We start from the raw sequence: 22,600 nt of genomic DNA on the forward strand, positions 1-22,600 counted from the left end.
GATGTGATCGTGTGTGTGGTAAAAGCATATGACGTGTTCGTATTTGTGGCATGCTCCTCACCGGTTTACCCTGATAATAAAAACGTAGCACGTTGTAATATTGTACAAAATGTCAGCATGTTTATAGCCCACAGAACTTATATAACACACTGCCATCATCTCTTCAAAAAGTCACACAGGGTTTCAATTCCCGACAAAGTTCCTTGACAAAAATATTAACCCACACACACACACACACAGGGTTGATGTTTGTTTTTTTTCTTCTTCCAAGTACAGTACAAGTCTTTTTACACAAACTTTTAAGACACCAAAGGTTTTGATTATGAACCAGCCAATGTTGAGCAAACATTTGCGGTTTATAGCCAAGATCTCACGCCGGCCTGATTCCATGTCCTTTCCATGAAAAAGACAACAGCGGTGGTTTTACAATCTTAGCCAAAGTGCTTTTTTTGTTTTTTTCTTTCTTTCTTTCTTTTCTGTCCACAATCTAACACCCACGCATGGTGAAAGTAATTCAATGGCTGAAATGAGTCACTTGTATGTACTAAGGCAAACAGAACTACACAACTGTCAAAACAGCCTAGTGGATCACAAAACCATAATTTCAAAAAATAATGCAGAGGAAAATGCAAAGACTGCGGAATAGACTCGGAGAGGACTGTGGTTTTGATGATTCATATCTGAAGCTTTACTAGGAGTCGCTGTGATTGCTCGACGCCTCACGCTGGCGCATACAGAAGAGTCGTAGTCGCATGCAAGATGAGTCAGTACAGGAACACCTGCCCTTTAGGATACAAAGGTAGGATTACGCAGGTGTGGGGTCCTTCTGCTGCCCGGCGGGGACGCCCTAGGCTGCGTGGTTCGAGGCCGCCGTCACCTCGGCGGCTGCTTTTCAATAGTGCTGCGTCGCTTTCCTGTATTAGACGGGTTGAGAGCTGCATGATTTACAAAATCTAAGGCTCCTATTCAGAGTTGGCCGACCTATACGTGTAGGTCTGTAGGTTCTTCCAGAGACACCATTAAATGCGTGGGGGTGGGGGGGTCGTTCAAATTCACACCTTTGCAGTGCAGGTGTGCATCTATGAGGATATATAAGCATCCTGGTTACACTTTATTTTAGGGGGTCATAAGGTAATTATCACATAATTTCTTAGAAATAAGGTTGGAATTACCTTGTAATTTGGGTTAGGGTTAGCTGTATAGGAAATTACAAGGTAATTTCAACCTTATTTCTAAGAAATTACGTGATTATTACCACCTTATTACTAGTAATTTCCTGACTCCTAAAATAAAGTGTTACCAGTATCCCTTCTCCAGCATCAACCGCCAACACCATTATTTCCCTTAACATGATAGCATAGAGGGTTACCACAAAAGTGTATTTGTATTATTTAAATTGTAAGTGCAAAATAGGCTGACCTACCATCCTGGTTCATTACAAAATATTTAAAGTTATTAAATAATTCTAATACATAACCACGGTTTACATCATCGTAGGAAAAAAACAAAAACAGGTTAAATATTTAGATTAAATGATTGTCTTTACAACTGCTAAACATAACTGCTTTTTCTTGTCTGCACGTTATGGTCTAAATATGGAAATGAACATTTTGAATGACAAACAACAAGGCAAACTCACTCACTGAAAGTGGTCAAGAGTAGCCAGAAGTAGACACCGTCTTACAGTTTTACAAAATTGTGCTTCATCTTCTTGTTTTGTTTTTTTAGATTCTCTTGGCTGTGTTCTGCTACCTCGCCGCCGCTCGTGGACAGTCTGAATCCGCTTCTGAGCAACATTTTATATCGGAGGAGTAGATCCGGCCATGTTTTATAATTCAAAAGACAACAAAGTTACTGCACTTTTCATCCGGATGAGATATTGCACATCAACAATAAAGTGTGTGTGTGTGGGGGGGGGGGGGGGGGATTCTCAAAATAGTGGAGTCTCGAACATCCCCGGACTCGTCTCCGTTTTGTTCGAACCCAACAGATGCGAGCAGTTAAGCACCGATGACCAGATCGAAATATGAATATAAATGCGTGCAGGTACAGAATAAAATACACACTATGAAGACTCCATATCAACTCTGAATAGCAGCCAAAGAGGCAATCAAATTGCATCTTCTTTTTTTTAAGTTATTAAATAAGTAAACTTAGTTTACAAATAAGCGGCCAAAACTGATCACACATATATTTCAGAGTTTACCGTTGTGTATTGGGATTCATTGTCTTTCACGCAGTCCGCTTATTGTGCAGCACTGACTGCATTTGGAGGTACATCATGGTGATTGTACAGTCTGGGGGCAGCAGAAATGCTGTTTGGCTTGCAAATTGTCTTACTCACACCCCGCGTCATTTGCAGGAAGGGTGAGATGAGTTCTGGGACCAAGAGGTCCAGATTGGAGCGACTTTGACCGACTCCGTTCCCACCTCCACCGCTCGGCTCTCCCTCTCTACTGGAAGCGAAAGGAGGCCGGCCTTTCCTTTCCCCGTCGGTGTTCGTTGCCATCACGGACAGTCCTGACTCCTCCGCCGCCGTTTGTTGCCCACTTTGCTGTTTTCATCACTCTTCACACTTTCATCCTTCCGTCGCTTGTTCTTCCCAGCCTGTGAGGGAAAAGTAATTGAGATGATCACAAAAAAGCTCAACATTTTTTTCCCTTTTTCTCCCCAGTTGTATCCGGCCAATTACTCCACTCTTCTGAGCCGTCCCAGTCGCTGCTCCACCCCCTCTGCCGAACTGGGGAAGGCTGCAGACTACCACCCTTCTCCTCCAATACATGTGGAGTCGCCAGCCCCCTCTTTTCACCTGACAGTGAGGAGTCTCACCAGGAGGACGTAGCACGTGAGAGGATCACACTGTCCACCCCCCCCCACCCCCCGAGTTCCCCCTCCCCCCGAACAGGCGCCCCGACCGACCAGAGGAGGCGCTAGTGCAGCGACCAGGACACACACCCACATCCGGCTTCCCACCCGCCAACTGTGTCTATAGGGACGCCCGACCAAGCCGGAGGTAACACGGGGATTCGAACCGGCGATCCCCGTGTTGGTAGGCAACGGAATAGACCGCCACGCCACCCGGCCGTCCCCAAAAACCTCAGATTCGAAGAATTGCACTTTAAATGATTTTCTGTTGCTTAATTACAGGTGAGTCATCAGGTGTAAGATTGGCTACAGAAACTCGTGTTATGTTGTGTTTATGTTGCATCAAATTTGTCGGCCATCAGAGAAAATGTCCCTCTTCCCAGAGCACGCCGCCTCCGTACATCTGAGAACTCCTTACAAATGAAGTCATATTAAATAAAATGCTACATCTGTCACATGCATAAAATCTACTGTTGTATTATCACTTATATTGACATGTCGCTTGAGTTTTTGCGATGGTTAAATAACTGAATATGAGTAAACAAGAAAGTGCACAACAGCATGAATGAATCCCCGATCTCTTCATAAACAGATTATGAGCAGGAGGACTAAAAAATGAAACCACATGCTTACTGTGTTTAATAAAAAACAGCAGGTCCACAACAACAAATCTGAATTAGGTAGTAAGATAATACTTTTATCAAGGGTCATATGGATTCATATGATGAATTCAAACAATGACCACCCCAACGCAGTGTAGTTTGACAACACGAACAGAGATTATTGAAGCAAAACGAGTCTGAATCAAAATTTGACCTGCAGGGTAGTAGAATGTTTTACACGAGTGTCAGATATCCTTGTTATCCAGGACAGGGCTGTTGGACAAAAGGGGTATTTTCAGACCTTGGCGTCGTGTTCTGCGAATTTCTGGAACATGTTGGCGTAGATCCTCTTGTCCTGTTCATCGTGTTCCCTGATCTTGCGCTGGCAGGTGGAAATCTGTGCCCGAGCTGCCCGATTCGAGGAATTGACCTGCAGCACTTGCCGAAAGTCCGCCATGGCCAGGCTGAACTCGTTCCGAAGGAGTCTGGCTTCGCCGCGACGGTACAGGGCCTTCTCGTTTTTTCCATCAAGCTCAATCACCTGACACACACACACCCACACAAAACCACAAACACACTGGTTAAAGAGCCATTCAGCCACAGGTTTGGCACAAGCATGACAAGCGTACATCTGTGTGTTTGTGTTCAGTGTGTTATTATTAGACATGAATTTTCGATTCCTGAGAACATCTTCCTCAACAAAATGTCTTTAACATGTAAAATAAAGAACCTCAATAAAACCACCTTCAGCTGACTTGTTGAGAAATAGTCAAAGTGCAAACGCACAGATTGTAGGTTTCTCGCTCAACAACCCCGCATCTCAGTGTGTGAATTCACGGGTAAGTTCATCTCACATTTACGCAACTGACCTTGTTGCAGTTTTCTACCGCATGTGAAAACTCCTTGAGTCGCAGGAAACACAACGCTAGATTGAGCTGAGACATCAACAGAAATTCCTGGACCTTCCTCTGTTGCTCTCTCCCGGCCCCGCACTCCATCTCCAGCCAGGAAACAATGCGTTGATACTGGATGACTGCCTGCTGAAACCGCCCTGCCTGGTGAACAAACACAATGGCGATCACTTCAAGATATATCTATAACGTGTCATAAAACATGTGGCTGGGATGAATCAAGGAGCGGACTGGAAACCAAACCTGTGTTCTTCTGGCCACACATCACAAGATATCAGTACATTTTTGAAGAAAAAAAAACAACATAAGTTCTTGTTACTTTTTAATGTGTTATTGTTTAGTTGTGTTTACTCTGTGATATAATGTGTGTTACAAGCAAATAAACACCTACTGTCTAGATAAACACCCAGAAGAAGAGCTTTAAACACTATATATATATATATATATATATATATATACAGACGGGTGACAAATTTAAGGAAAAATCTGAATGCTTGACCCCTTGGGTTCAATTCCCGGCTGGGGGTTTGCACTGGGGGAGTTTGCATGTTCTCCCCGGGCCTGTCGGTGTGCGATTTGCATGTTCTTCCAGTGCTTAGGTGGGTTTCCTCCAACATCAAAAAAAGACCTCCACTAAAAAGCATGCAGAACACTCTCCCGTCATGTCCCTGACCATGACATGGATATATCCATCTGGAACTGGTCTCCAGGCGCTGAAGGAAAAGGCTGCCCGCTGCTCCTGGCTGCCCCTGGAGGAAGGACAGCAGGATGGAAAAAAATGCAGAAGGAACATTTCTTCAGCCATCACTCCCTGCATGTGTGTGAGTGTTCAGTGTGCAGCTGTAAGACAAACAAAGACTCTTCTCCCTACAGTGAGGGGGTCCGGGGGCCTCTGTTGTGCTGTGGGGGGCTTTTTCCCAGTATGGTTTGGGTCCACTTGTCCCCTTAGAGGGAAAGGTCACTGCAACTCAATAGAAAGTTATTCTGAGTGATCGCCTTTATCCTATGATGAGACATTTCTATCCTGATGGGAGTGGTCTCTTCCAGGATGACAATGTCGCCATCCACAGGGCACAAGGGGTCACTGGATGGTTTGATGAAGATGAAAATGATGTAAATCACATGCTATGGCCTTCACAGTCACCAGCTCTCAACCCAACTGAACACCTTTGGGAGGTTTTGGATTAGACAGCGCTCTCCACCACCACCATCAAAACAGCAAATGAGGGAACATCTTTTGGAAGAATGGTGTCCGTCCCTCCAGTAGAGATCTGAGACTTGTAGAATCTGTGACAAGGAGCACTGAAGCTGTTCTGGAGGCTCGTGGTGGCCCAACACCTTATATACTAAGACACGCTATGTTGGTTTTTCCTTTTCCCGTCTGTATATAGTATTTTTGAGCATTGTTCTTTGGAAAAAAACATGCCAAATGTACCTTGAAATATTGATTCCCTTTGTGCTTAATGGAAGCAGCCAAATCCAGTTTCTCATTCAAGTCCATTTCCCAGAATTCCTTGGCCTTAAAAAAAAAACTTCAGTTAGCATCAGAGAAATTTCGATCCATCCATCCATCCATCCATCCATTATCTTAACCACTTATCCTGCTCTCAGGGTGGAGGGGATGTTGGAGCCTATCCCAGCAGTCATTGGGCAGCAGGCGGTGAGACACCCTGGACAGGCCGCCAGGCCATCACAGGGCCACAAATTTCAATGTTTAATAGAAATTTAATAGAAATTGGTGTTCATTGGTTTTCACCATAAATTTGCCCCAGGAGAAATAGATATGTTTTTAGTGCAGTTTCGTTTCATCTACCCACATAATTTACTTACAATTTAAAAGGCAAATCAAGCCAAACAAATGAAAAAATTAATACCTTTTAAATTGGACTGACAATGGTACCAAAATAAATTAATTGAGCTAGTGATAACCAGAACTTATTCATCATCTGACTTGCTTATTCCTACAGTGTACTCAAGGTAAAAGCATACCTTCTGAAAGTCTTTCAGGGTAACCTCATATATAACTTCTTCATTTGGTCCAATCTTGTGTTCTGGTTTACCCTCGTTTCCAAAAGCATACCTACAAAAACACAACATGTGTGACTGAGCATGAATCAACTGACAAAGCAGTTGAGCTCAGAAGATATCAAGAGGAAACAGCCAACGCTCCTAGTCTCCAACAAAAGTTATCAAATTAACCGTGGAGGTCAGCTAGCTATGTGACCAAAAGCCTTTCTGATGGACAGTCGGGGGACATCCCATCTGGGCAACTGTTTATAACATCACATTTCCCACAAACACTTGTCCATTGTGCTGAAATAGCTACGCTAAATTGCCAGATTGCATAAGTCCTTGCATTCCCTTGTCTAAAAGATTCATTTATTGAACGATATTATTAGAAATTTAATTTGAGGATATTACAGACAACTGACTGGTTTAGCGATGACCCTGCTTCATCAATCAGTCGATGGAAAGAAAGACAGAAAAAGAAAGAAAGAAAGAAAGAAAGAAAGAAAGAAAGAAAGAAAGAAAGAAAGAAAGAAAGAAAGAAAGAAAGAAAGAAAGAAAGAAAGAAAGAAAGAAAGAAAGAAAGAAAGAACGAACGAACGAACGAACGAACGAACGAACGAACGAACGAACGAACGAACGAACGAACGAACGAACGAACGAACGAACGAACGAACGAACGAACGAACGAACGAAAGAAAACACTACCAGCTTATTTCCAGCTGATAGGCTTATAATTTGTGCTTGGAAATATATTTTATGAAGCGCTGCAGGGTCAAGAGCTCAGAACTGACTGGTTTAGCGATGACCCTGCTTCAGTCAATCGATGGAAGAAAGAAAGAAAGAAAGAAAGAAAGAAAGAAAGAAAGAAAGAAAGAAAGAAAGAAAGAAAGAAAGAAAGAAAGAAAAACACAGAAAAAGAAAGAAAGAAAAGCAAGAATGAAGGAAAAAAAACAAAAGAAAGAAAGGAAGAAAGCAAGAAAAGCAAGAACGAAAGAAATAAAGAAAGAAAACGCTACCAGCATATTTCCAGCTGATAGGCTTATAATTTGTGCTTGGAAATATATTTTATGAAGCGCTGCAGGGTCAAGAGCTCAGAAGTGACTGGTTTAGCGATGACCCTGCTTCATCAATCAGTCGATGGGAAGAAAGAAAGAAAGAAAGAAAGAAAGAAAGAAAGAAAGAAAGAAAGAAAGAAAGAAAGAAAAACAGAAAGAAAGAAAAACAGAAAGAAAACTGAAAGAAAGAAAGGAAGGAAGAATGCTGCCAGCACATTTCCAGCTGATAGGCTTATAATTTGTGTTTGGAAATATATTTTATGAAGCGCTGCAGGGTCAAGAGCTCAGAACTGACTGGTTTAGCAATGACCCTGCTTCAGTCAATCGGTGGAAAGAAAGAAAGAAAGAAAGAAAGAAAGAAAGAAAGAAAGAAAGAAAGAAAGAAAGAAAAACAGAAAGAAAAACAGAAAAACAGAAAGAAAAACAGAAAAACAGAAAGGAAGAAAGAAAGGAAGGAAGAAAGAAAGGAAGGAAGAAAGAAAGACAGAAAGAAAGAAAATGCTGCCAGCACATTTCCAGCTGATAGGCTTAAAATTTGTGTTTGGAAATATATTTTATGAAGCGCTGCAGGGTCAAGAGCTCAGAAGTGAATATTTTAGTTTGTAAATGAATGGCATTAATAAAGATGATATGATTAACACATTAAGTATCGAGGCTGTTGGATGGCGGGCGAATCATGCAAATAAAAAGCCCCACAGGAATTCATTTTACCTCGTGCTATTTTTAAATGTCTCTAGCCATTTTCATTGTACTGGTGCTACTGACAGGTTTAAAAACGGCTTTAAAGTCATTTCTACATTAAGCAATAAATCCAACCATTATCTTAACTGTACTATAACTTAATTAGAGGGGCTGGGTACAACCCTCTACTGTGTACTCTAATACTCACACATGGTACAGTATGGATTGACTGGGAAGCAGTAGAGGTAGAAAATGTATGTTTTTAATGGGTTGCAGACTCTTGTAGGTCCTTGTATATTAAACCTGATGAATTTTTGGAATGAAATCCTGATGTGTTTCAAAATACTTTGTGCACCTTTAGGCAAGGGAAGGGGATAAAGGAAAAGTTGTTTAGTTTGAATGCAGCTCTGTCATTTAGGATTACAAGTTGAACCATCCGTGAAGTGAAGAACTGAATGAGGAACGCCGCAGGTAGGAGGACTTTGCATGGCACCGTCTCAGAAATCGACGGATCACATTTCGAGCTGTTAACCAACTTACTTGGGTTTTAAGTCAAGTACGCAGCACTCTCCTTTCTGCATCTTCTCCATGGCCCGGTCGACTCCCAGAGGAACACCCTTATCTTCCCCCTCGCCTACAACGAAGCGGACATCCCTGGAGTCAAACAGCCGACCCCTGCAGCTACCCTCCAGGTGCACTGCAAGACACGAGGCACAAATCTAAACTAGCGTAACACACGAGCGGAAAACTGAAGTTGGCGCTCAGAACTCAAGACAGCGTGCAAATTCAAGAGCCGCTGCAATACCGCACGCCATCCTTCACGCCGCTACAAACGCTTCCAAAAGTAAAACTGCTATCATGGAAATATTCAGGCACCCTCTATAACTGTTACAAACCCTTAAACAAAGAAGAGACTTACCGTCAACAGTTGCTCCATCATTGGGATTAGTATACCCGTCCCCTTTGACCTTGATCCTCCGTATAATGCCGCAGTCCTCTGTTAGCGGCTCTCCTCTGAAGCTGAGCAGCTCCACCTGCAGACATCACAGGTCAAATGTTCCCCGACAGTCAGCTTATCCTCTTTGGTAAGGATGCAGATTTATTTCACAGCAAAATCGAAGGCGGTGCGGGGATACACCTACCTCAAACAGTAGTGTTGAGTTTGGAGGAATTTTGGGCGGGTTCCCAGTAGACCCATAGGCATACTCTGGTTTACATAGTATGGTGCACACCTCTCCTTTCTGCATAGACAGCACACTTATATCCCACACTTTGATGACCTGTCCTGTAAAGTTCAGGGATGACAATTTGGGAAAAAAATCGTGAAGCCAAAATCATCCATCCATCCTTTATCTGAACCGCTTATCCTGCTCTCAGGGTCGCGGGGATGCTGGAGCCTATCCCAGTAGTCATTGGGTGGCAGGCGGGGAGACAGCCTGGACAAGCCGCCAGGCCATCACACAGGGCCAACATATAATATATATATATGTGTGTGTGTGTGTATATATATGTATGTATGTGTGTGTGTGTGTGTGTGTGTGTGTGTGTGTGTGTGTGTGTGTGTAGATATATATATATATATATCTACACACACACACACACATACACACACACACACACACGCACACACAAACACACACCTAGGGACAAAATAGTACAGCCTATTCACCTGACCTACATGTCTTTGGACTGTGGGAGGAAACCGGAGCCCCCGGAGGAAACTCACGCAGACACGGGGAGATCATGCAAACTCCACACAGAGGATGACCCGGGACGACCCCCAAGGTTGGACTACCTCGGGGCTCGAACCCAGGACCGTCTTGCTGTGAGGCGACCGTGCTAACCACTGCGCCATCGTGCCGCCCTAAGCCCACATCATAAACTCATAAAAGATATGACTGTCATTACACGGGATGATACAAAGGTGACGGTGGCACGGATGTTAGCTCCTGCAGGGCAAGGCCAGAAACCTACTATTTCCAACATTGAAGTAAAAGGACTCCTTGCGTTCCACACTGCAGTCAAACTTCTTCCCGTTGAGCAGCTTGCCGGTGTAGCGGATGGTCACTCTGTCCCCAATAATCGGCCTCGCTCCATCGACACCCTGACGTTTCACGATCTGAGGAGCCAGAGGTCACCGGCCAGCGTGAGAAACAATCCAAATGTCTTTTACAGAGCAAAGAGGGGGAAGGTCTGGATGTAGGCACAGCAGACTAAACAGGAGGAAGTGATGGAAACAAAAGACTCCGCTTTGTGCAGCTAAGCACATGCTTAAGTGTGTACAGGATAATCATACTCGATCGACATAATGAAGTCAGGGAAGAAGTTAAGCCCTACATCTTCAACACACTCATAAAGAAAGACAAAAAAGTAATACCTTGAGCACGCCTCTGTCTTTATTGGGAGTTATGTCAACGCCTTTTGCACTAAACACGGCGGCGGACTGGCCGTCCATCAAGAGGTCTTTATTAGTGGTCATCTCTGCATCTGAACATCACACGCTGTTACTGTAAACACAGAAAAACGCACACGCTTAGTATTTTCCTCTAAATATCCCCCACGTATGCACACGAATTACCGCCACTGCGTTTACATTGACATACTGTATACTGACTGCACAACAACACCACACAATAGCGCCACTTGATAGCATCGGGTTTAGAAATGCTTGTGAATTTCTTCCCTCAATATTTGAATACTGATATCATAACGTTAATAACAATTACACCAAAAATAGCACAATGTATTTTCCCGTGACTTTGTAGCCGTGTAACACCGTTAAATAATGCTGCGTTGATGTGAGGGATAAAAAGATCAGAATTTTGTGAGGCATTTGCAAACGTCGCACACATTTGTTGTGAAGAATAGCCACTTTTTAGTATTCTGCAATTATTCTACTTCAGTTATTACTCTTTTGAATTTTTTTTGTGGATTTTTTTGGATTTTTTCCCCTCCCAATTGTACCCAGCCAATTACCCTATTTTTCTGAGCCGTCCTGGTCTCTGCTCCACCCCCTCTGCCGATCTGGGGAGGGCTGCAGACTACCACATGCCTCCTCCGATACATGAGGAGTCGCCAGCCGCTCCCTTTCACCTGACAGTGAGGAGTTTCACCGGGTGGGAGGGTCACGCTATTCCCCCCAGTCCCCCTCCCCGAACAGGCGCCCTGACAGACCAGAGGAGGCGCTAGTGCAGCGACCAGGACACATACCCACATCCGGCTTACCACCCACAGACACGGACAGTTGTGTCTGTAGGGAAACCCGACCAAGCCGGGGGTAACACGGGGATTTGAACCAGCAATCCCCCATGATGCCCCTTTTGAATATAATTACATTTTTGAACAATCTTTTAGGCAATTCTCAATTTTGATATGCATGGAAATGCCTTTTAAAAAAAAAACCAAATCAACCAAAATGTCTAACTTTTAATAACTTTTCATAAGAACTTCTCTCTGCCATTGCTGCAAATCACTTTTAACATGTCTCATCTCGGCCTCATCACTCCTTGTGAGGAAAAGCATTAGAAAGTAAAGCACGGCAGTTTTCTGCACAGGGTACAAGACGTTACTTTCTGCATCCCAGCGATGCATCCAATCTGCTCAGCTCAGTGTGCTTTCATGTCACTCATCATGGTTGTGTGCAGCATGGTTATGCACATGCAATCTGGTAGCAATGATCATCACTATTTCGTTCTGGGGGAAAGTGAAAAACCAATCTGCTAAACGGTGCCAGACCCTATTCACTTATTGCCATCTATTGGCAGCAGTTGAGACGGTAGGGTTTTGGTAGCTTCAGCTCCCAGCTAGTAGTGCTGTTGTGTTTCACTCAGTGTGTTTCATGATAAGCATTATTCCCTGAAGTAATGGAGAGCATGAGTCATTCACATGCTGCGGAGGTCACTGGGAGGACACTGATAGCTGTGTACAATATGAGGTGTCAAAAGTCAACACAAGCACACTTCGATTTCCCCGTCTTTCTTTTCTGATTTCTGCAGCCATGCCTACAGCTATCCTAATTGCATATAGGTAATTAAAAAAATGTATATATACATATACATAAGACCATTTGACAATCTCTTGGAGGAATAATCCCCACTTTTTTGACTCTGTTGAACTGAGGACGATGAGAAAGGTGGACAACCACAATTTTAGGAGTATCTGATCCTTCAGACAGAAGCAAAGCAATCGAACAAAGTAATAGAAAAGTAATAAGGGTGTATAGTAATGAATTACTCATCACATGGAGTAATAAGTAATACATTACATACATACACACATTTTATTTCAGCATCCCTGATATATTCTCTGCACCATTGCTCTTTATCACCTCTTATTTGCCTGTGTAAGTCAATCCTTGTGTGTATATCTAAAGATTGCTGTGTTGTAGTGTTGTTCTTTGTTAAGTAAACTGAGAGAGCCACGAAACCGGAGTCAAATTCCATGTTTGTGCAAACCTACATGGCCAATAAACATGATCCTGATCCTGGTCCTGATTAATATTAAATCTTAGCAAATGATAAAAAAAAATATGTTCTTTACTTTAAGGGACAACTTCAGGTCAGGTCTGGGATCTCCCTCAATAAGGCCTCGCCAAGGTGATAGTAAAAAGCCAGCAGGGGCGATATGATACCGTTCATCTTCAGCGTTCACATCTGACAAAGTGATCTGATGAAACTAATGACCGTCTTCCCACCAACAATCTGTTCCGTTTGCAATTCTACCCAATTCTGTGTGTCTTCTGGGAACACACGGGCCACAGTACACAAATGTTCTTGGCGAGCTGGGACGGAGGCACTCTCAGAGAGCAATAACTCCCAAAAACCACGTCTAGCCACCACGACGTGGGGCTTGTGGCCAGTGGACAAATCCTCAGAATACAACAATAGCATTGAAAGCAGAGGTAATCATTTTGCAAGTAAAAAGGAAACTTTTCAACCGAAAACAGAGTTCCCGTCATGGCTCCACAGCAACTCCAGCATTTGGAGGGTTTTGTTTTAAAAGCACAACACTGTACGGCTATCGTTATAAAGACGGTAACTTAAAAAAAGTAATTGCTCCATAGTTAAAATGTCACCCAGCAAAAGTGTTGGTCGAGGAAACAGAGTGGCAGGAATATACAATTACAACGTCGCCAAAGTTCAATGAAGGTCGACGAACTCCTGCTTTACTTACTTTTTTGAGTGTAAGGGCAGCAAGCTCTCTCTCCCTCACTGTGATCATGAGTAAATCGCTTTATATTCATTGACAAAATAAAACATACATACATCGCCACATTTCCTCATTTTGCGTTGTGCTGTTGGAACGCCGTTGTCTAATAACACACACAGATAGATAAAAATAGCCAGGAACATACTTCTGCAACATCCTTTACTCTACAGAACCATGTGGTATTTTGAAAATGGCTTATTTAATCTGGCACGTCGGCTAGGAACACGTTCTTATTTATGGCGATGGCTTAGGGAGGGTATGGACAGAAAAAAAAAAAAAGAGCGACTGCACATTCAGTACAAAACACAAACACTCAGTTTGCCGGCCCTGCGCTGTATAGCTGAGCCGCTCCACCGGAATAGATGAAGCCTTGCTCAAGGGAATACAGATAGCGAGGGGACAGAAAGGGCTATCTGTTCACAGATCCTCAACTTAGACGTCCTTGTTTTTCGCCGCTGTGGCACATAGGGTGGTAGACAAATATATATATATATATATATATAAATCCAAAGCACACAAAATCATCCAGTTTTAGAAAAGACCAAAAAAGACAGAAAATGATGAAATCGATCAGTTAGAGCTGACAGAAAATGCACGCCCTCGGTCGAAAGGGGAGGCTTTTGCTAAATGTTCTACGTATGTAATATACACGAATACAGTAACGCTATCGTTTGTGAAATCATCCGAAACTAGACAGCCTACTCTATGGCCACTTAGAGATGTACTGCCAATACCCGGACTGTTAGCTCTTATTCTCTCATGCCCAGTCACTCTGCATGAAGACAGGATAACAGACAAGACTGTTCGTTGCTCAAAACATTTGCTTTTCTGCATGACATTTTGTTCTTTCTGTGAAAACATATGGACCTCACTTTCAACGTGACTACGTTGTGTGTCATAAATCTAATTTGTACGCATATGTCTGGGTGTGTTTGAGTGTATGCTTGTGTGTACATGCACGTGTGCGTGCGTGTGTGTGTGTGTGTGTGCTTGCTTGCTTGTAAGCTTGTGTGCTTGTGTGTGAACATAATGTTCCTTCTATTCGGAGTAGTCTGGAACAGCCCGGTGGTATTAAACAATCTGAAATCCACTCAGTCACATCTCAGCATCTCTTATCATTGGAAATAAGCCAGTACAAATCATTCAAATTAATCATGCCTTCAAAACAAATGATACCTCATTTAAGAAAAATGTGTTTTTCACGTGTTTAAATGGAATGAGATTAACAACTACAATATAATGACGTTGTAGTGTATACAAAATAGCATGATTCGAAACCCTTATCTTGTCAGTCATAAGGAGCTGATACCAACGAAACAGTTAACCACAGCTACAATGAAAACACGGTGTCGTACGAATCTCAAAGCTCATAATCACGCTGCAGATGCAGACCATTACTCCAATCAAAAATGACAAACAAACAGTAAAATAGACAATAACTGGAACCGTTTGATACTTCTCACAAAAACAGATCTACTAATATAAGGTGGTACTGTGCCGAAAGCCTCATTTGTATTACAGCATAATGACTTTGCATGTGAAATCAAAAAAAAAAATGACATGAGGTGACAGTACAGGTTGTCTGCTTGAATCCATGGACCTGACTGAATTCATGAGCTTAAGCTTCATGACATTTTAAGGTATTTTTAATCGTGCCAAGGCAGTTTTGTCTTAAATTAACATCTCCTCCACACGCCGATCAATCATACAGACAGATCTAACTGTGGGCAAATCTGTCCAGGTAGCTCTCTACCAATGGAGGAAATCAACACCCAGATAACTTCCAATGGTTTCAGAGGCTGGATGGCGACCCACTGACATGCAGACAAAGCTGACGTCTACCTGGCTCAGTCGTGGGTGTTGAATGAATAAGTGCAGTGCGCCAGCCTGCAGACAGACTAACCTGGAATGTGCACAACTCCTGGAAAGAGCGTTCAGAGAGACTGCATCGACTGACATGCAGGATGGACGGGGCTACACAGGCTAGTCCCACTCTCCCCTGGGTCCAGTGAGAGACAGTAATAAGTTCCTGTACCAAGTACGTCTGCGTTAGTGAGAGAGAGAGAGAGAGAGAGAGAGAGAGAGAGAGAGAGAGAGAGAGAGAGAGAGAGAGAGAGAGAGAGAGAGAGAGAGAGAGACGTAAGCCCGTATTGACCAGAGGGGACTGCATGGTTACAACCTGTGACCTCCCCCACCCCACCCCCCCACCCCCCAGTACATTGCAGTGATGCAAAATCATCATTAATCATGGTGCCATTCATAAACGCGTCCCCCCATTGACACCGCTTTTTTGGCCAAGTTGTGAGCCAGCACGACTTGGCCAAAACGGGCTGTCACTGAAAGACGTCAAATTCCCTTAACGGTTCACGGCTTTACTATTCACTGGAAGTGTGTGTGTGTGTGTCGCAAGCGGTGGAGAGAAAAGAAATAAAACAAAGACTTACTATCTTCTTTTCTACGGGTTGTTTTTTCTTTCTTCCTCTCTTGTATTCTCCCTGACAACGATACGGCGATACGACGAAATGCCAGCCGGTAAGGTTGTTTTTCAGCCGCCTCTGTGAATCCGCTTCATTCAAGTCCGCTCTCTCTCTCTCTCTCTCTCTCTCTCTCTCTCTCTCTCTCTCTCTCTCTCTCTCTCTCTCTCTCTCTCTCTCTCTCTCTCTCTCTCTCTCTCTCTCTCTCTCTCTCTCTCTCTCTCTCTCTCTCTCTCTCTCTCTCTCTCTCTCTCTCTCTCTCTCTCTCTCTCTCTCTCTCTCTCTCTCTCTCTCTCTCTCTCTCTCTCTCTCTCTCTCTCTCTCTCACACACACACACACACGCGCGCGCGCACACAACACGGTACCAAATGTTCCTCCCGTGGTTCGGCTGCTTCTTCTTCTTCGTCGTCTTCTCCGCGCGCATGCCACGGTACTAAAAGCGTTCTTCTTCGCCCTTCTTGTTCGACTCCACGGTGACGACGAGCACGCTCGAGTAGTCGCCGGCTTGGAGTGGAGAAGTGAAGTGAGCCCGGAGAAGGGGGCGGGGACACGGCAGTGGGAGGGGCGTTCGGTGTAAAACGAAGGGCAGGTCTTTGGAAAGTGGCCACAAAGTAACACAATGTTCCGGCTGTACTGTAGCTGCGCTGATGAGTACACTGTGAGTACACTGTGTTCCCACACAGACACCCTGACCCTGTAACCCGTTCCCTGCCGGACAGGGAACAGCCTGTACCGCAGCACGGCTCACATCAACACTTCATCAACATTGCTGTATATATACAAGGTTCAGAGAATTAAGGCCTGATGATAACTGCGCCATCTGGACCGGACCGCCCAGGCCTGCGTTGCATAGGCTGGCGTCTAACGGTATCGAGGTATGATAACGCAGGTTTCATAACGACTGGTTTAGATGGGAAGCCCGGGTCCCATTGCGTTAGGAGCGGTTAATTAAATAACCACGACTGCCAAATCGTAACAAAGAGCTGGTTATGTGTTGGGTCAGCTTACTGCATTACGTTCACCTGTTGTGTCAGGTGTTTGCAGCCATCTAATCTGGGAGGTGTTTGGACCTGGAATAATAGGGGGGGATTTAATTAATTTATCTGACACAACAGAAAAACAGGGGAGCTGGTTGAGAACCACTAATCTATATCATTCAACTTTTCTCTTTCATCGTTTATTAGATTTGAATACAAGCTAAAAAAGAAAAAAAGAAAAAGAAAAAAGTACTCAATGACATGTTTTAGCATCATCATGGGAAACGCTGCCCTCCGGTTACATAGGAAATGCCACTCTCAGTGGAAAGATGGGTGGCCAGCAATTTGTCCAAAGTGGAAATTGTGGAATTACTGGAAGACGACCGCCAAGAAAGGTCATGAATAGTTCTGTCTGCTTCTTCTTCTTTTCTTTTTTTTTTAACCCATTCATGCCACAGTCATTGCAGAGCACTCTCACACTGGGACATGGGCAATGAGCTAGTCAGAGGGACATGCTTTGTCACCAATGTGTTGTATTACAGTATAACTGTATTGTGTTGATTTGTACATTATGTTATTTTATGTTACAGTATAATTGTACTGTGTTAACTTGTATGTTATTTTATTTTATGTTGTTATGTTAATTATACAAGAGATTTAAGATTTTCTTACACCAAGTGTAGCCTGTTCAAAGCCTCTTTAAGGATTCAGGCAGAAGTATTCTGATTCTGATTCTAGATATAATCTCTTTTAGCTCTGTTTTGTGACGAGACTTTCCCTTTTTTCTTCTTCTTCTTCATAAAACTGATATTTATTCAAATTCAGTATTTATTTCTTGTAAGAGCCCATCAATCCACTTTGATGTGCAGGGCGGGTAAATCAAAAGTGGAGAGATTGGGAGCCCATTCCTTGCTACAGATGTGCGTTAGTAAAGCTGGTGCTGGGACCAGACGGGAGGGCACCCCGGCCCTGATGTGGCTGCACAGGGGAGCATGCAGCTAATGTGACCTGGTCTGGGACAGCCGCTGCTCCCCGGGCAGCATTTGGGAGAGCCAGGGAAAGTAATGAAAGATTTCATATATATACACTACCGTTCAAAAGTTTGGGATCACCCAAACAATTTTGTGTTTTCCATGAAAAGTCACACTTATTCACCACCATATGTTGTGAAATGAATAGAAAATAGAGTCAAGACATTGACAAGGTTAGAAATAATGATTTGTATTTGAAATAAGATTTTTTTTACATCAAACTTTGCTTTCGTCAAAGAATCCTCCATTTGCAGCAATTACAGCATTGCAGACCTTTGGCATTCTAGCTGTTAATTTGTTGAGGTAATCTGGAGAAATTGCACCCCACGCTTCCAGAAGCAGCTCCCACAAGTTGGATTGGTTGGATGGGCACTTCTTGCGTACCATACGGTCAAGCTGCTCCCACAACAGCTCAATGGGGTTCAGATCTGGTGACTGCGCTGGCCACTCCATTACCGATAGAATACCAGCTGCCTGCTTCTGCTCTAAATAGTTCTTGCACAATTTGGAGGTGTGTTTAGGGTCATTGTCCGTTTGTAGGATGAAATTGGCTCCAATCAAGCGCTGTCCACTGGGTATGGCATGGCGTTGCAAAATGGAGTGATAGCCTTCCTTATTCAGAATCCCTTTTACCCTGTACAAATCTCCCACCTTACCAGCACCAAAGCAACCCCAGACCATCACATTACCTCCACCATGCTTAACAGATGGCGTCAGGCATTCTTCCAGCATCTTTTCATTTGTTCTGCGTCTCACAAACGTTCTTCTTTGTGATCCAAACACCTCAAACTTGGATTCATCCGTCCACAACACTTTTTTCCAGTCTTCCTCTGTCCAATGTCTGTGTTCTTTTGCCCATCTTAATCTTTTTCTTTTATTGGTCAGTCTCAGATATGGCTTTTTCTTTGCCACTCTGCCCTGAAGCCCAGAATCCCGCAGCCGCCTCTTCACTGTAGATGTTGACACTGGTTGTTTTGCGGGTACTATTTAATGAAGATGCCAGTTGGGGACCTGTGAGGCGTCTGTTTCTCAAACTAGAGACTCTAATGTACTTATCTTCTTGCTCAGTTGTGCAACGCGGCCTCCCACTTCTTTTTCTACTCTGGTTAGAGCCTGTTTGTGCTGTCCTCTGAAGGGAGTAGTACACACCGGTGTAGGAAATCTTCAATTTCTTAGCAATTTCTCGCATGGAATAGCCTTCATTTCTAAGAACAAGAATAGACTGTCGAGTTTCAGATGAAAGTTCTCTTTTTCTGGCCATTTTGAGCGTTTAATTGACCCCACAAATGTGATGCTCCAGAAACTCAATCTGCTCAAAGGAAGGTCAGTTTTGTAGCTTCTGTAACGAGCTAAACTGTTTTCAGATGTGTGAACATGATTGCACAAGGGTTTTCTAATCATCAATTAGCCTTCTGAGCCAATGAGCAAACACATTGTACCATTAGAACACTGGAGTGATAGTTGCTTGAAATGGGCCTCTGTACACCTATGTAGATATTGCACCAAAAACCAGACATTTGCAGCTAGAATAGTCATTTACCACATTAGCAATGTATAGAGTGTATTTCTTTAAAGTTAAGACTAGTTTAAAGTTATCTTCATTGAAAAGTACAGTGCTTTTCCTTCAAAAATATAGACATTTCAATGTGACCCCAAACTTTTGAACGGTAGTGTATATAAATTGGATTTTCTTATTTTTGTGATTTGTGTGATTTTACTTCTTTTCCTCTATTCTGCTATGTAAAGAGATAAGTTAGCCGACGAGGTCGCCGTCATGTCCCCTTACGAAGCATCAGCAACCAAGTTCCCCCCGAGGTGATTTATGTGAATGTTGAACCAGATTAGCAGAATGGAAATGCCAAACCGTAACAAAAAAAACCTTTATATAGCATCTGTAAAGCGTTGAGGTTAACCGGCCAAGACTTTTTACTTGGCAAATAAAGTATGAACGCATGTTATTTCTCTCTCATAATATATTTTCTGTTCTGTCCTGGATTCTTGGTTCGAGTCCCGGTGCTGAAGGGGCCTATAATTCACTCAAGCTGCTATCTGTCTGTGCATCCTCTACTAAAGTCCTACGCTTACATGTAAATTACATTTTCTTGTTTACGGTGACATTTGTGAGCATGACTTGTGAACCGTAAAATCAAAGCGTCTCCGTCCGCCTCAGATTTGAAGTGATCGAGCCTGTTTCTCCTCCTGCATCCTGTCCCCGGCTATCACCGCCATAACACAATCAGCACGACGCCGTGACTTTACTTATCAGCATTGTATTCAAATTTGTTAACGTGCAACACAACCGTGCTCGCAGTTATGATGTAACTGGAAGCGTTTGACTTTTGTCGCTCTGCCAAAACAGCCTAATAAAAGGATAAATTGGTGAGTGTAAACGAGTCAACGTTATTGTAAAATTTACAGTTAGAAGTGGAAATGCATCAACCTCCATATTTGGAGTCATCCAAGCTTGCTCTCCTCCTTTTCCCCGGCCCTGTCCCACCAGCAGCCCCTCCCGTGTCAGTACACACTAGCTAAGGACATCCTTTGGGGACAGGGGGGACGGGTTACAACATTTTATGTCCCAGCGAATAAAGATTTTCTTAATTCTCTTCATCACAACGCCGCTCTGTTTTGCTCAATGTCGAATAAACGCAGCTTCTCTGATTTTTTTGCTGTGGGACTTTTCCGTGGCGAGATTACATTTTATGATGGATGGTTACAGTTGCCCAGAGGCACAAATCACGGTGACATTTACGAACTGAAAAATAACTTGACAACACCGCAGCAGTAATTCACAACAGAGCGACAGCGGGCCGCAACGCGGCGACATTTGTTGAACAGAGCGAAATCGACAGCACGCCACAGTCAAGCCACAGCACGGCACAGCACAATAGCGCAAGCCGTGACATGACAGCTGTGACTCAGGAAAACATCAGGGCACCATACAACGGGGTCAGAAGGCTGCAGGTCTGCAGGTGGCAGGATGCAGTTCACACACTCCCCCGGGGCTTTGTCTTGTATATCTGTGTAAACCAGGGTGTGAGTTGTCGCAGTTGTGTTTGTGTGCGTGTGTGGGTGTGTGGGTGTGTACAGTGGTCTGTATGAGAGCAGCTTTACACTTGTTCTCACAGTGAAACGCTTGTTGTGCTGGTTCAACACACAAGTGGAAAATAAAAGTACTAATAAAGTACTCGAAGAAAAAGTGCAAGAGTAGGATACATGTGCAAAAACAGTCAGTACGGCTTTGGATGTACTTTGTTGGACAGTGTGCTGCAGTAGAGGATGTACAATAATAAGGTGACATATGCACTGGTATTGTAAATATATGTACAATACCAGTGCATACGTCACCTTATTATTGAGTGTGGGGGGGGCATGCTGTCTCATAAAGAATTTACTTGACTTGTTGGATTATTTCACTCATTTGTTTAGCACGTTCCCTACCATTGAGTGTTTCTTTTAACGTAGTTATATATATATATAGCTGGCGGCCTGTCCAGGGCGTCTCCCCGCATGTGGCCCAATGGCTGCTGGGATAGGCTCCAGCATCCCCGTGACCCTGAGAGCAGGATAAGCAGTTTTGATAATGGATAGATGGATGGATATATATAGCGGTTTGTTTTTTTGCTTTTTTTTTGGAAACCGTCAATGCTGTTGATAAAAGTACTCAACAAATGAGGAGCAGAATGTTAAGATAGATGTAGGAAAAAAACTACATCTATCTTTATATATATATATCAACAAAGATACCGGTAAAAAACTTTTTTTCCTGTATCCGTGTTGATATTCCGCTCCTCATTAGTTGAGCACTCACAACACCGATGACGGTTTCGGAAAAAAACGCTATATATATATATATATATATATATATATATATATATATATATATATATATATATATATACACACACACACACACACACTCACAATAGTAAGGTGACATATGTAGTGGTATTGTACATATATTTACAATAACAATGCATATGTCACTATATATTTTTTTTCATGTTAGGTCATACTGACAAGGGTGCGAATTGCTTCATCTCACCACATCCCATAGTTGTACTAATGCAGTGCTGTTGTTTCTGTTCTGTTTGGTAGATAGCCACTGCACGTTCCTGGTTAATTCGGTGGCCACAGCACACAGAAGAAGGACACGGCAATATGCAGGGATATGCAGCCGTTAAAAATGCCATAGCACGGGATGCCCATTTTTATTTCCACAAAACGTAGTAGGGCCGCATCATGCAACACCCAACTCTCCTCTGTGACTGTGTCATTGCAAGGAAAGCGGAGCTTGACTGGCTAGCTAGGCTAACTGCTAACCGCTGCTGTCACACGTCCAATTGGTGAGGTGAAGGTGATTATTAGAAAACACTGCAGAGTGGAAATAAAGTGCAAAACACTGACAGATTCAACGGCGGTTACTGAATCTCACCCTTTTTTGTTTGTGGTTTTTTTTTCTTTCTTTCTTTCCAAGAAAATGCCCAAGTCCTTGCTTCCTATGCACCGGGCCATGTTTTCATTTGCAGCGTCACTTTGCCAAACTGCACAAATCAAAAGCTGTGGCTAAACTATTACTGAAAAGCACTCATTTAGATATCAGATTTCTTCTAAAATGGCTATCCAGTTTTTGGGAGATACACAAGTTAAATCCTTTTCATTCAGGTTTAATAAATAAGAGCGGCCCTGAGGCTACCAACCAGAGGCCCTGAGGCCACCGACCAGAAGCCCTGAGGCCACCAACCAGAAGCCCTGAGGCCACCAACCAGAGGCCCTGAGGCCACC

General features: G+C 43.3%; 1 protein-coding gene across 3 annotated transcripts; it reads right to left on the reverse strand.

Annotated features, from left to right (window-relative positions):
* Window positions 1–98: 98 nt before the first annotated feature.
* Window positions 99–15,985, reverse strand: fkbp5 (FKBP prolyl isomerase 5). Of its 3 annotated transcripts, XM_056273609.1 has the most exons (12): window positions 15,777–15,984; window positions 15,236–15,376; window positions 10,502–10,631; window positions 10,099–10,243; window positions 9,267–9,409; window positions 9,044–9,158; window positions 8,665–8,821; window positions 6,368–6,458; window positions 5,814–5,897; window positions 4,337–4,522; window positions 3,769–4,008; window positions 99–2,607 (listed from the first exon to the last, which is right to left on the reverse strand). In XM_056273609.1, the coding sequence occupies exons 3-12, from the start codon at window positions 10,601–10,603 to the stop codon at window positions 2,509–2,511; spliced, it is 1,362 nt and encodes a 453-aa protein (XP_056129584.1). In that variant the 5' UTR covers window positions 10,604–10,631; window positions 15,236–15,376; window positions 15,777–15,984; the 3' UTR covers window positions 99–2,508. The 3 variants fall into 3 exon arrangements, with proteins under 3 accessions (XP_056129584.1, XP_056129586.1, XP_056129585.1); XM_056273611.1 differs by lacking the exon at window positions 5,814–5,897 and having other exon boundaries at window positions 15,777–15,985; XM_056273610.1 differs by lacking the exon at window positions 15,236–15,376.
* Between the last annotated feature and the right edge of the window lie 6,615 nt (window positions 15,986–22,600).

This window comes from Lampris incognitus, chromosome 2 (genome assembly GCF_029633865.1).
Source record: "Lampris incognitus isolate fLamInc1 chromosome 2, fLamInc1.hap2, whole genome shotgun sequence".
Classification (NCBI taxonomy): Eukaryota; Metazoa; Chordata; class Actinopteri; order Lampriformes; family Lampridae; genus Lampris; species Lampris incognitus.

What these genes read in the sequence shown, in the direction of transcription:
- fkbp5 (XM_056273610.1), bottom strand. Translation starts at nt 10,603, where the DNA reads ATGACCACTAATAAAGACCTCTTGATGGACGGCCAGTCCGCCGCCGTG. An exon ending in CCCTGAAAGACTTTCAGAAG is followed by an intron (nt 5,898 to 6,367) that starts GTATGCTTTTAC and finishes TTTTTTTTTAAG; the next exon opens with GCCAAGGAATTCTGGGAAAT. An exon ending in TCGCAGAACACGACGCCAAG is followed by an intron (nt 2,608 to 3,768) that starts GTCTGAAAATAC and finishes TTTCCCTCACAG; the next exon opens with GCTGGGAAGAACAAGCGACG.